This window comes from Haemaphysalis longicornis, unplaced genomic scaffold (genome assembly GCF_048455015.1).
Source record: "Haemaphysalis longicornis isolate Haplotype H1 unplaced genomic scaffold, Haemaphysalis longicornis Haplotype H1 scaffold_15, whole genome shotgun sequence".
Taxonomy (NCBI): Eukaryota; Metazoa; Arthropoda; class Arachnida; order Ixodida; family Ixodidae; genus Haemaphysalis; species Haemaphysalis longicornis.
Window position 1 is genome coordinate 6,986,695 of NW_027526257.1, and position 15,109 is coordinate 7,001,803.

The window sequence follows — 15,109 nt, forward strand, 5'->3', positions numbered from 1 at the left end:
CTCGGGCTCGAGAGAAAAGTGAAAAAGGAAGAATGAAGGGGTGACGCGAGGAAGAGGGGCATACTTTGCTGTGCGCCTCACTCACAAACGCCCTCTGCCCACTCACGACATTCGTCCAGCTAAACTGCACGTTCCACCCATTACGTAGCCCCATCGCATTCTTCAGTTACCTTGCAGGAGGAGTCTTAAATGTGTGCCCACGGCAGCTCGATCTCCCCCTTTTTAGGAGATGGAGCAACCGTGCAGCCACCGCCGGTTGCACGAATTGTTCAGCTTAACATACAAAGATCGTCTAGCTGTTCCCTTTCGGGCCTGCATCGTACCAGTCTTAACCCATCAATGGCCGGCGGTCCCTCCTTTTTTCCGCCGCGGGTTAGTGAGGACCACTCCTTGCTTCCCTGTCCATGCCGTGACGAGTCAATCTCCTTTGTCGAGAGCGACTCAGCCGGCCAATTATTGTCCGTGTGGCTACATGTCACACACAGGGGGACATAACGCACGCCTTTGGCGTCCCGTACACCAAGCTTACCCGAGGGCGCCATCACTTTTGGAACTGCACCCCTCGCAATCATCCCTCAGCGGTTCGCACCCCCAGGCGCTTCGTTTTACCACGGCCGGAGTAGACTCCCTTTTTTCAGCGCGGAAAAGAAAGAGTCGGATACGGTCGTGGTTTTGTGTAAGCACCCATGCGTAGGGCAGACACTGAGTCGCGAATGTTTATAATAGCGGCACTTTCGGAGAATATGCATCTTTGTTCACAGGCGACGTACCAGGCATAACAGGCTGCACGGCGGCGGCCGGAAAAATTTTTTGGGGGGGAGCTAAAGTTCGGTCAGCCCCGGGCAGCTCTGGCTACGCCACTGTCAACAATCGATGCAGTCCGTTTCTGATCCACAGAAAGCCAGGTATGCCACTAGTGCTAACAGAAAATTCCTGGTCATAATGTTGCCTACCTTTCCCTACCTTTCGTCCTGGTCTGAACGCATGTAGTGAGAAAAGGCACGCGGGCACATACCTACTAGATTTTTTTCTTCAGTTCAGTGGAATGCAACGAAGGTTTATCAGCTCATCCTTTCTCTGCGCTTTTTGTTGAGATCCCTCGGTGGCAGACCGATGTGTTCACGCAATATTGCAAAAAACATTGCCGACCTCAATGGAGTAGCAAGCGGCACGAGTTTGGAATGCCGGTGCAGAGCGGCAGCACTTCTAACAGTGGTGGCGATGTTCTGGCGGCGAAACGAGTGGCGGCATTGTTTAGTGTTTTCCAAAATGAAAGGCCAACTGCACTCAAAATTTTTTTTGTACAAATAAGTAGTCTATGCTCTTAAAATCACCATGGCGAAATCCTTAGCTTCGTAATCACAGAGAGCGCTAGGTACCGCCGTTCAAAGTACCTCCGAGCAGACGACGTTTGCACCTGGCGGAGAGTCGCCGTAACAAGTTCCGAGCGGCCTGTGACGGAGGTTGGGGAACCTGTCCCGTGAAGCTCGCGCTTCTCCGGCGACTTGCAAGGCGCTCCGCCGGGCGCAGGGATGCGTTCACCCGGGGTTTCTCAGCTACACCAGCGCGCTGTACCGGCGTCGCCATCAAATGTTTAAACTAACCGCATATAGGCAGTAATATCCCCCATTTTTCTCCATGCAAAAAAAATGATTAGAAGCCTAAACCTATTCAGGCGCTTGCGAATGTGTTGGAGTTAGCAAAACTCTTTTTACTTGAAAATAATATTTTTACTCAAAGAAAAAAATAGTGCGAAAGGAGCACTTGCCTTACATTTGTCATTCCTATTGCATTTACCACAGAAAAAAAGATATTATATATTATTGACCACTTGCACTTCCATGTCCAATATTGGCCTCATTTGAGCTGGCCCAACGCCACCTCTATCCTATAGACATTTCCAAAAGTTTTACGACCCAAATAGAGTTCTTGTACACGCGGCTATAAACATTTGTGCGACTTTCGGCTCCCTAGCTAAGTGAACCAAAATCAGCCTTTCTCGTAGTAACAAATACACGCGCACAAATATTGGCCGTCGTATTTGGGAAGTGCGAAACCTAAGCTGCTTCTCTCCTAAACAATAGATTATATTTTTGCTCGATTCCTAAGTGAAGTATTTACTTTGAGCGTTAGATTTAGTTTATTTGAAAGTAAAACGTCTTCAACAGTACCTGTATCTGGTTAAAGTAGAAAACAGTGGTAGATAGGAAGTCTTTTCGTGTTTTAGTGCGTCATTTAGCTCTGGTGGCGGGCTTATAGTTTCAGATCCCTTTCATAATTCGATTCTCGATGTGCACACACGGGAAAAATACTGGGCCAATATTCATGAAGCTGTTTGCATGTAATGTATAGTAGAAATAGTGATTTATCTCCGCCCGCGTGCGATTTGTTCCGTTCAGAGATGGCGACGTGATAGCCGAGGGGTCGGCTATAATAAAAGCTGCTTTTCGATATCGTATACGAGCAAATAGCTTTGTAAATCAGGGTCCGTTTTCTACTTGCAATGCCAAAAATTTCTATTCCGGCAGCTATTATGTTGGAAAAAAATTACTGTCGGGCGGTCTACTTCATCTCGATTGATAGCAACGGGATGCCGGAATTGCGCCCAACTCCATTATCATGGGCAAACGTTAGTGGAAGTTCTTCTCTGGAAATAAAAATGCGAAACGCGGCGCTACCACGCGTATTTGAAGGCGGCTCTGAGCGGCCGCCGGCTCTGGCGCGGTCGCTTCCGTTCCCTCACGTACGTCACGTCCGGCCGCCGCTATGGCCGCCTTTTCTATTCAGTTTCGGTTCCGGAAACGCGAATGTCGCGAGCCGTTTGCGTCGCGCGCGTTGATGTTTGAAGCGCAGTATTTTGCATTTCGCACCCTTTTTATATGAACTGTTAGGTGACATTATTTTTATGTTGTCGAAAATTTGAGTGCAGTTGGCCTTTAAGGTGCACCGGTGAAAACGGGAACAAAATCCGGGCGCCAGCTCCAGCAACACGACCCCCGAGTGAGGGCTCGAAAGAGAACCTCGATTGTATGCAGGTACACGCATTCCGCTATGGAGTCGGCCACTGCGTATGCAGCACTTAAAGGAGCAGTTGCTGTATCGCTTTTCAACAGAAAGCATTAAAGTCATGCTTCTCCACACAGCTATGTGGCTCTCCTGCAACAGCCCTTTGGGAATCAGCCCACAATCACAGCCGGTTCAGGGGACGATGTCAAACTTGGCACAGCAAGGCGCATGCTGGGCAAATAACAGTCACCGTGGCACAACTAAGCTCAACGAGGTGCACTGCTGTGCGAGAGTGAATGAACAAATTCTGGCTCAATCGTGGAAACATACTGTACATACGCCACGGCACTCCTATCAGCAATACTGTGATAATCGCCATCACATTTTGTTTCCCCCCAGCCAGGAAATGCTCCAATCCAAACTAGTGCTACACGAAGGTAATGTTTCGTGTTGTCTGCATAGCTAATGTCCCGTACATACTTTTTGTTCCTACTCCGTCTTCTCATAGGCGAGACAATGACGCATCACCCTGTGCATCACAAAAGTGGAATGAGAGTGGAGTGGTCACAAACCTACTTTCCACGACAGAAGCAGTCTACATGGCTGTAAGGTAGGATGATGAAGCAGCCCCTCCCTTCAGGCAGGACAAGCATTTTGCACAGCAAGTCTGTTTTAGGCTAGGTTCTGGCAAAAACTGTATGTGTTGGATCGTGTTGACGATGAATTGCACATGCTCAATCCAGGGCTACCGTAAAATGCCCTGGAGTTCTTGATCTAGTGTAGGCACCTTGGAAAAAAAATACTAATTGGCGGCTAGGACACCCCTATAATTACGCCAAGTTACATTTACATGTCATACACCTCTCACGGCGAAGTCTTACGCATTACAGAATTCTTGTCTGCTGTTGATAAATCGCCATCTATGGATGGAGTATGGTTACAGAAAAGGGTTGTAACTGTTCTTTTAATACTGAAGCGTGTTAAGGACATATTAGTACATATTAGCCTAGAAAAGGCAAGCATGGCAGGGTGCGGAAGAAAGTTAGATGGGCCGATGAGATCAAGAACTTTGCGAGGATAAATTGGTCGCCGTTAGCACAGGACCAGGATAATTGCAGATCCATGGAGGAGGCCATTGCCCTGCAGTGGGTGTAGACATGCTGATGGTGATGATGATCCCGAAATAAATTATATGACCTATAATTTACAAATATGTAATATGAAGCAAGTGAGGTGCATTAAATTAATGCTTTATTTCAGAGCAACGTAAATGAAGGAAATTACGTGCATTAAATCAATATCATCAGTCCCCACATGTAACTCGATATAAGTAATAATCCTCCAATGCAGCTTTGCTGGTCTTCCACCACCACAGTAGTGGAAGGGCTCTGTATATTTTTTCTCCAGTGCCTGCAAGAGTCCCAAATGCCATGAGGCCAGAAGGAAACACGACGAAGACATCACTTTATTGCCCACAGAGTGTGAGCCTAGGGCAGCGGAGGCCCGTCGGCCGCCACGGTGACCTCGATGGGTGGGCAGCACTTCCACACGCGCTCCTCCTCATCCCTCAGCGGCTGTGGCTTTGGCTGCGGCTGTGCCCGGCAGCTGAGCTCCAGCTTGTACACACCCGTCAGCAGGAAGGCCAGGGTGAACTCGTGCGCCTGGCTCTCACCCGGTTCCACCTGCAGGTAGAGTGACGGCGTCCGAGCAGAGGAGAGAGGACGTCGCAACTTGACTTGGTCCCCACCATTCGCTATGAGGGGGTGTCCAGTTATCATCGCTGCTACCAACTGTATTTGGGCACAAAAACAGGAAATATCTAGGACAGTTGCAAGCTGGGCGAGTTGGTAGGTGTCCATACTTATTCACAGCACGAAAGACGGGACAGACAGAAGAGTAACCACAGGACAGGCGCTGACTCTCAACTGAGCCACCCTTCAGTGTTGCTCACTGATAAAGAGGTCCAGTTCATGGATGACGACAAATAAGTCATGTTCCCTTTTTTCTTTTATCCGGTTTTGTTTGTTTTTGTATGCTACTTTGCCTACTTTGCTACTTTGCTACTTTGCGTTGTTTGCCTTCGGTGTAAATGTTTGTGGCGGGTTTCCAATAGATTGAGTTGAGAGTCAGCGCCTGTCCCGTGGTTATTCTGTCTGTCTGTCCCGTCTTTCACACTGTGATTAAGCAGGAAATACCTATCGCTGCAGTCCTGGTAATTTGCCATAGGGTGGGCATGAAAACTGGGAAAAATGCTGAGCGCAAGGACGCGGGTTCGATTCCCGGCCACAGCGTTCGCTTTTCTGATGGAGGTTAAAAGCAAAAATGCCCCCAGTGTGGTCGTGATTCCGGCAGATGTTACAAGTACCCCAGGTGGTAAAAATTAATCCTTAGAAACCCTCGACTATGGCACGCCTCATCGCCTGTGTAGCATCGGCGCATTAAACCCCAGAATCAATCAATCAATCAATGAAAACTGGGTCAAATAAATGGGGGAGATATAAAAACACTGGGCGCACCTGGAAAAGCAGAGGAATTTTCCAGACACAGGAATTGTGAAAATTTAGGCTTGTGAGAATTCACAGGATGGAAGTAGTTGATAAAGTGTTAGCATCAATATCACATGACCCTGACAACATGTGAATCGGGTGCCTATCTGATCCCTTTCTTTCGTCCCCCGAGGTCACAGCTGTGAACAAACCCTACGGTCTCCACAAATCTGGTGATTCCCCCTAACGCCGCGTCCCAGCATCTTCTTTCCTAGCAGCTTTTTTCTACTGCCAGTACACAGTCCATCTCTGCTAACAGCCGGAAAAAAAAGAGGTGACCACAGAGTCGCAACCCATGGCAATCCCAGTTCACGATCTCTCTAACCACAAAAGTGCTGTACACGGTCCACAGGCCTCTGATTGGTCCAACTGCATCAGACCCCAGATTGTATACACACATAATAGTAAGGGAGGGAAACCAACCGTCTGGAACACATAGGGGAAGCATTCTGCCTCATTTTTGTGCTCAAAACAGGAATCCTGAAACATCTTATGTCAGCTGTACGCTTCTCCATCGCCTGGTGGGTTTATATTTACTTTAGCGAAACCTCCACATCATAACTTGAATGCTTGCAGTGTTTAAAGGAGCCATGAAGAGAAAACACAAGCTTGGTTCATTCAAAAGATTGCCTCGTTTGAACCATACTGACACCTCTTTTAACACAAACTTCGCTCAAATAAGCTACATAATTAGGAAAAAAGGGAATGGCCATGCGATCCACTAGCTCATTTACCGCAACAGAACCTATGATGTCATACCAGACAGCTCTGCGATTGGCGGAGGCCGGCAAAAGCAAACGCACATTAGGCAGAGCTGATAAGCTTGCCGAACCCGCAAATAAAGCTACATAATTAGGAAAAAAGGCAATGGCCATGCGACCCACTAGCTCATTTACCGCAACAGAACCTATGACGTCATACCAGACAGCTCTGCGATTGGCGGAGGCCGGCAAAAGCCAACGCAGATTAGGCAGAGCTGATAAACTTGCCGAACCCGCAAATAAAGCTACATAATTAGGAAAAAAAGCAATGGCCATGCGACCCACTAGCTCATTTACCGCAACAGAACCTATGATGTCATACCAGACAGCTCTGCGATTGGCGGAGGCCGGCAAAAGCAAACGCACATTAGGCAGAGCTGATAAGCTTGCCGAACCCGCAAATAAAGCTACATAATTAGGAAAAAAGGCAATGGCCATGCGACCCACTAGCTCATTTACCGCAACAGAACCTATGATGTCATACCAGACAGCTCTGCGATTGGCGGAGGCCGGCAAAAGCAAACGCACATTAGGCAGAGCTGATAAGCTTGCCGAACCCGCAAATAAAGCTACATAATTAGGAAAAAAAGCAATGGCCATGCGACCCACTAGCTCATTTACCGCAACAGAACCTATGATGTCATACCAGACAGCTCTGCGATTGGCGGAGGCCGGCAAAAGCAAACGCACATTAGGCAGAGCTGATAAGCTTGCCGAACCCGCAAATAAACCTACATAATTAGGAAAAAAAGCAATGGCCATGCGACCCACTAGCTCATTTACCGCAACAGAACCTATGATGTCATACCAGACAGCTCTGCGATTGGCGGAGGCCGGCAAAAGCAAACGCACATTAGGCAGAGCTGATAAGCTTGCCGAACCCGCAAATAAAGCTACATAATTAGGAAAAAAGGCAATGGCCATGCGACCCACTAGCTCATTTACCGCAACAGAACCTATGATGTCATACCAGACAGCTCTGCGATTGGCGGAGGCCGGCAAAAGCAAACGCACATTAGGCAGAGCTGATAAGCTTGCCGAACCCGCAAATAAAGCTACATAATTAGGAAAAAAAGCAATGGCCATGCGACCCACTAGCTCATTTACCGCAACAGAACCTATGATGTCATACCAGACAGCTCTGCGATTGGCGGATGCCGGCAAAAGCAAACGCACATTAGGCAGAGCTGATAAGCTTGCCGAACCCGCAAATAAAGCTACATAATTAGGAAAAAAGGCAATGGCCATGCGACCCACTAGCTCATTTACCGCAACAGAACCTATGATGTCATACCAGACAGCTCTGCGATTGGCGGAGGCCGGCAAAAGCAAACGCACATTAGGCAGAGCTGATAAGCTTGCCGAACCCGCAAATAAAGCTACATAATTAGGAAAAAAGGCAATGGCCATGCGACCCACTAGCTCATTTACCGCAACAGAACCTATGACGTCATACCAGACAGCTCTGCGATTGGCGGAGGCCGGCAAAAGCAAACGCACATTAGGCAGAGCTGATAAGCTTGCCGAACCCGCAAATAAAGCTACATAATTAGGAAAAAAGGCAATGACCATGCGACCCACTAGCTCATTTACCGCAACAGAACCTATGATGTCATACCAGACAGCTCTGCGATTGGCGGAGGCCGGCAAAAGCAAACGCACATTAGGCAGAGCTGATAAGCTTGCCGAACCCGCAAATAAAGCTACATAATTAGGAAAAAAGGCAATGGCCATGCGACCCACTAGCTCATTTACCGCAACAGAACCTATGACGTCATACCAGACAGCTCTGCGATTGGCGGAGGCCGGCAAAAGCAAACGCACATTAGGCAGAGCTGATAAGCTTGCCGAACCCGCAAATAAAGCTACATAATTAGGAAAAAAGGCAATGGCCATGCGACCCACTAGCTCATTTACCGCAACAGAACCTATGATGTCATACCAGACAGCTCTGCGATTGGCGGAGGCCGGCAAAAGCAAACGCACATTAGGCAGAGCTGATAAGCTTGCCGAACCCGCAAATAAAGCTACATAATTAGGAAAAAAGGCAATGGCCATGCGACCCACTAGCTCATTTACCGCAACAGAACCTATGACGTCATACCAGACAGCTCTGCGATTGGCGGAGGCCGGCAAAAGCAAACGCACATTAGGCAGAGCTGATAAGCTTGCCAAACCCGCAAATAAAGCTACATAATTAGGAAAAAAAGCAATGGCCATGCGACCCACTAGCTCATTTACCGCAACAGAACCTATGATGTCATACCAGACAACTCTGCGATTGGCGGAGGCCGGCAAAAGCAAACGCACATTAGGCAGAGCTGATAAGCTTGCCGAACCCGCAAATAAAGCTACATAATTAGGAAAAAAGGCAATGGCCATGCGACCCACTAGCTCATTTACCGCAACAGAACCTATGACGTCATACCAGACAGATCTGCGATTGGCGGAGGCCGGCAAAAGCAAACGCACATTAGGCAGAGCTGATAAGCTTGCCGAACCCGCAAATAAAGCTACATAATTAGGAAAAAAAGCAATGGACATGCGAAACACTAGCTCATTTACCGCAACAGAACCTATGATGTCATACCAGACAGCTCTGCGATTGGCGGAGGCCGGCAAAAGCAAACGCACATTAGGCAGAGCTGATAAGCTTGCCGAACCCGCAAATAAAGCTACATAATTAGGAAAAAAAGCAATGGCCATGCGACCCACTAGCTCATTTACCGCAACAGAACCTATGATGTCATACCAGACAGCTCTGCGATTGGCGGAGGCCGGCAAAAGCAAACGCACATTAGGCAGAGCTGATAAGCTTGCCGAACCCGCAAATAAAGCTACATAATTAGGAAAAAAAGCAATGGCCATGCGACCCACTAGCTCATTTACCGCAACAGAACCTATGACGTCATACCAGACAGCTCTGCGATTGGCGGAGGCCGGCAAAAGCAAACGCACATTAGGCAGAACTGATAAGCTTGCCGAACCCGCAAATAAAGCTACATAATTAGGAAAAAAAGCAATGGCCATGCGACCCACTAGCTCATTTACCGCAACAGAACCTATGATGTCATACCAGACAGCTCTGCGATTGGCGGAGGCCGGCAAAAGCAAACGCACATTAGGCAGAGCTGATAAGCTTGCCGAACCCGCAAATAAAGCTACATAATTAGGAAAAAAGGCAATGGCCATGCGACCCACTAGCTCATTTACCGCAACAGAACCTATGACGTCATACCAGACAGCTCTGCGATTGGCGGAGGCCGGCAAAAGCAAACGCACATTAGGCAGAACTGATAAGCTTGCCGAACCCGCAAATAAAGCTACATAATTAGGAAAAAAAGCAATGGCCATGCGACCCACTAGCTCATTTACCGCAACAGAACCTATGATGTCATACCAGACAGCTCTGCGATTGGCGGAGGCCGGCAAAAGCAAACGCACATTAGGCAGAGCTGATAAGCTTGCCAAACCCGCAAATAAAGCTACATAATTAGGAAAAAAGCAATGGCCATGCGACCCACTAGCTCATTTACCGCAACAGAACCTATGATGTCATACCAGACAGCTCTGCGATTGGCGGAGGCCGGCAAAAGCAAACGCACATTAGGCAGAACTGATAAGCTTGCCGAACCCGCAAATAAAGCTACATAATTAGGAAAAAAAAGCAATGGCCATGCGACCCACTAGCTCATTTACCGCAACAGAACCTATGATGTCATACCAGACAGCTCTGCGATTGGCGGAGGCCGGCAAAAGCAAACGCACATTAGGCAGAGCTGACAAGCTTGCCGAACCCGCAAATAAAGCTACATAATTAGGAAAAAAAGCAATGGCCATGCGACCCACTAGCTCATTTACCGCAACAGAACCTATGACGTCATACCAGACAGCTCTGCGATTGGCGGAGGCCGGCAAAAGCAAACGCACATTAGGCAGAGCTGATAAGCTTGCCGAACCCGCAAATAAAGCTACATAATTAGGAAAAAAAGCAATGGCCATGCGACCCACTAGCTCATTTACCGCAACAGAACCTATGATGTCATACCAGACAGCTCTGCCATTGGCGGAGGCCGGCAAAAGCAAACGCACATTAGGCAGAGCTGATAAGCTTGCCGAACCCGCAAATAAAGCTACATAATTAGGAAAAAAAGCAATGGCCATGCGACCCACTAGCTCATTTACCGCAACAGAACCTATGACGTCATACCAGACAGCTCTGCGATTGGCGGAGGCCGGCAAAAGCAAACGCACATTAGGCAGAGCTGATAAGCTTGCCGAACCCGCAAATAAAGCTACATAATTAGGAAAAAAAGCAATGGCCATGCGACCCACTAGCTCATTTACCGCAACAGAACCTATGATGTCATACCAGACAGCTCTGCGATTGGTGGAGGCCGGCAAAAGCAAACGCACATTAGGCAGAGCTGATAAGCTTGCCGAACCCGCAAATAAAGCTACATAATTAGGAAAAAAGGCAATGGCCATGCGACCCACTAGCTCATTTACCGCAACAGAACCTATGATGTCATACCAGACAGCTCTGCGATTGGCGGAGGCCGGCAAAAGCAAACGCACATTAGGCAGAGCTGATAAGCTTGCCGAACCTGCAAATAAAGCTACATAATTAGGAAAAAAAGCAATGGCCATGCGACCCACTAGCTCATTTACCGCAACAGAACCTATGATGTCATACCAGACAGCTCTGCGATTGGCGGAGGCCGGCAAAAGCAAACGCACATTAGGCAGAGCTGATAAGCTTGCCGAACCCGCAAATAAAGCTACATAATTAGGAAAAAAAGCAATGGCCATGCGACCCACTAGCTCATTTACCGCAACAGAACCTATGATGTCATACCAGACAGCTCTGCGATTGGCGGAGGCCGGCAAAAGCAAACGCACATTAGGCAGAGCTGATAAGCTTGCCGAACCCGCAAATAAAGCTACATAATTAGGAAAAAAAGCAATGGCCATGCGACCCACTAGCTCATTTACCGCAACAGAACCTATGATGTCATACCAGACAGCTCTGCGATTGGCGGAGGCCGGCAAAAGCAAACGCACATTAGGCAGAGCTGATAAGCTTGCCGAACCCGCAAATAAAGCTACATAATTAGGAAAAAAGGCAATGGCCATGCGACCCACTAGCTCATTTACCGCAACAGAACCTATGATGTCATACCAGACAGCTCTGCGATTGGCGGAGGCCGGCAAAAGTAAACGCACATTAGGCAGAGCTGATAAGCTTGCCGAACCCGCAAATAAAGCTACATCATTAGGAAAAAAAGCAATGGCCATGCGACCCACTAGCTCATTTACCGCAACAGAACCTATGATGTCATACCAGACAGCTCTACGATTGGCGGAGGCCGGCAAAAGCAAACCCACATTAGGCAGAGCTGATAAGCTTGCCGAACCCGCAAATAAAGCTACATAATTAGGAAAAAAAGCAATGGCCCTGCGACCCACTAGCTCATTTACCGCAACAGAACCTATGATGTCATACCAGACAGCACTGCGATTGGCGGAGGCCGGCAAAAGCAAACGCACATTAGGCAGAGCTGATAAGCTTGCCGAACCCGCAAATAAAGCTACATAATTAGGAAAAAAGGCAATGGCCATGCGACCCACTAGCTCATTTACCGCAACAGAACCTATGACGTCATACCAGACAGCTCTGCGATTGGCGGAGGCCGGCAAAAGCAAACGCACATTAGGCAGAGCTGATAAGCTTGCCGAACCCGCAAATAAAGCTACATAATTAGGAAAAAAAGCAATGGCCATGCGACCCACTAGCTCATTTACCGCAACAGAACCTATGATGTCATACCAGACAGCTCTGCGATTGGCGGAGGCCGGCAAAAGCAAACGCACATTAGGCAGAGCTGATAAGCTTGCCGAACCCGCAAATAAAGCTACATAATTAGGAAAAAAGGCAATGGCCATGCGACCCACTAGCTCATTTACCGCAACAGAACCTATGACGTCATACCAGACAGCTCTGCGATTGGCGGAGGCCGGCAAAAGCAAACGCACATTAGGCAGAGCTGATAAGCTTGCCGAACCCGCAAATAAAGCTACATAATTAGGAAAAAACGCAATGGCCATGCGACCCACTAGCTCATTTACCGCAACAGAACCTATGATGTCATACCAGACAGCTCTGCGATTGGCGGAGGCCGGCAAAAGCAAACGCACATTAGGCAGAGCTGATAAGCTTGCCGAACCCGCAAATAAAGCTACATAATTAGGAAAAAAAGCAATAGCCATGCGACCCACTAGCTCATTTACCACAACAGAACCTATGATGTCATACCAGACAGCTCTGCGATTGGCGGAGGCCGGCAAAAGCAAACGCACATTAGGCAGAGCTGATAAGCTTGCCGAACCCGCAAATAAAGCTACATAATTAGGAAAAAAAGCAATGGCCATGCGACCCACTAGCTCATTTACCGCAACAGAACCTATGATGTCATACCAGACAGCTCTGCGATTGGCGGAGGCCGGCAAAAGCAAACGCACATTAGGCAGAGCTGATAAGCTTGCCGAACCCGCAAATAAAGCTACATAATTAGGAAAAAAAGCAATGGCCATGCGACCCACTAGCTCATTTACCACAACAGAACCTATGATGTCATACCAGACAGCTCTGCGATTGGCGGAGGCCGGCAAAAGCAAACGCACATTAGGCAGAGCTGATAAGCTTGCCGAACCCGCAAATAAAGCTACATAATTAGGAAAAAAGGCAATGGCCATGCGACCCACTAGCTCATTTACCGCAACAGAACCTATGATGTCATACCAGACAGCTCTGCGATTGGCGGAGGCCGGCAAAAGCAAACGCACATTAGGCAGAGCTGATAAGCTTGCCGAACCCGCAAATAAAGCTACATAATTAGGAAAAAAAGCAATGGCCCTGCGACCCACTAGCTCATTTACCGCAACAGAACCTATGATGTCATACCAGACAGCTCTGCGATTGGCGGAGGCCGGCAAAAGCAAACGCACATTAGGCAGAGCTGATAAGCTTGCCGAACCCGCAAATAAAGCTACATAATTAGGAAAAAAAGCAATGGCCATGCGACCCACTAGCTCATTTACCGCAACAGAACCTATGATGTCATACCAGACAGCTCTGCGATTGGCGGAGGCCGGCAAAAGCAAACGCACATTAGGCAGAGCTGATAAGCTTGCCGAACCCGCAAATAAAGCTACATAATTAGGAAAAAAAGCAATGGCCATGCGACCCACTAGCTCATTTACCGCAACAGAACCTATGATGTCATACCAGACAGCTCTGCGATTGGCGGAGGCCGGCAAAAGCAAACGCACATTAGGCAGAGCTGATAAACTTGCCGAACCCGCAAATAAAGCTACATAATTAGGAAAAAAGGCAATGGCCATGCGACCCACTAGCTCATTTACCGCAACAGAACCTATGATGTCATACCAGACAGCTCTGCGATTGGCGGAGGCCGGCAAAAGCAAACGCACATTAGGCAGAGCTGATAAGCTTGCCGAACCCGCAAATAAAGCTACATAATTAGGAAAAAAAGCAATGGCCATGCGACCCACTAGCTCATTTACCGCAACAGAACCTATGACGTCATACCAGACAGCTCTGCGATTGGCGGAGGCCGGCAAAAGCAAACGCACATTAGGCAGAGCTGATAAGCTTGCCGAACCCGCAAATAAAGCTACATAATTAGGAAAAAAAGCAATGGCCATGCGACCCACTAGCTCATTTACCGCAACAGAACCTATGATGTCATACTAGACAGCTCTGCGATTGGCGGAGGCCGGCAAAAGCAAACGCACATTAGGCAGAGCTGATAAGCTTGCCGAACCCGCAAATAAAGCTACATAATTAGGAAAAAAAGCAATGGCCATGCGACCCACTAGCTCATTTACCGCAACAGAACCTATGACGTCATACCAGACAGCTCTGCGATTGGCGGAGGCCGGCAAAAGCAAACGCACATTAGGCAGAGCTGATAAGCTTGCCGAACCCGCAAATAAAGCTACATAATTAGGAAAAAAAGCAATGGCCATGCGACCCACTAGCTCATTTACCGCAACAGAACCTATGATGTCATACCAGACAGCTCTGCGATTGGCGGAGGCCGGCAAAAGCAAACGCACATTAGGCAGAGCTGATAAGCTTGCCGAACCCGCAAATAAAGCTACATAATTAGGAAAAAAAGCAATGGCCATGCGACCCACTAGCTCATTTACCGCAACAGAACCTATGATGTCATACCAGACAGCTCTGCGATTGGCGGAGGCCGGCAAAAGCAAGCGCACATTAGGCAGAGCTGATAAGCTTGCCGAACCCGCAAATAAAGCTACATAATTAGGAAAAAAGGCAATGGCCATGCGACCCACTAGCTCATTTACCGCAACAGAACCTATGATGTCATACCAGACAGCTCTGCGATTGGCGGAGGCCGGCAAAAGCAAACGCACATTAGGCAGAGCTGATAAGCTTGCCGAACCCGCAAATAAAGCTACATAATTAGGAAAAAAAGCAATGGCCATGCGACCCACTAGCTCATTTACCGCAACAGAACCTATGATGTCATACCAGACAGCTCTGCGATTGGCGGAGGCCGGCAAAAGCAAACGCACATTAGGCAGAGCTGATAAGCTTGCCGAACCCGCAAATAAAGCTACATAATTAGGAAAAAAGGCAATGGCCATGCGACCCACTAGCTCATTTACCGCAACAGAACCTATGACGTCATACCAGACAGCTCTGCGATTGGCGGAGGCCGGCAAAAGCAAACGCACATTAGG

At 48.2% G+C, this 15,109-nt stretch overlaps 1 protein-coding gene across 1 annotated transcript in view; it reads right to left on the reverse strand.

The window, feature by feature from the left end:
* Positions 1-4,449: 4,449 nt before the first annotated feature.
* Positions 4,450-15,109, reverse strand: part of LOC144165788 (trafficking protein particle complex subunit 9-like) — a 94,704-nt gene continuing 84,044 nt past the window's right edge. Inside the window, exon 24 of the mRNA XM_077695562.1 lies at positions 4,450-4,688. Coding sequence (XP_077551688.1) covers positions 4,494-4,688 — 195 coding nt within the window. The 3' untranslated portion in view covers positions 4,450-4,493. The remainder of the gene's footprint in view (positions 4,689-15,109) is intronic.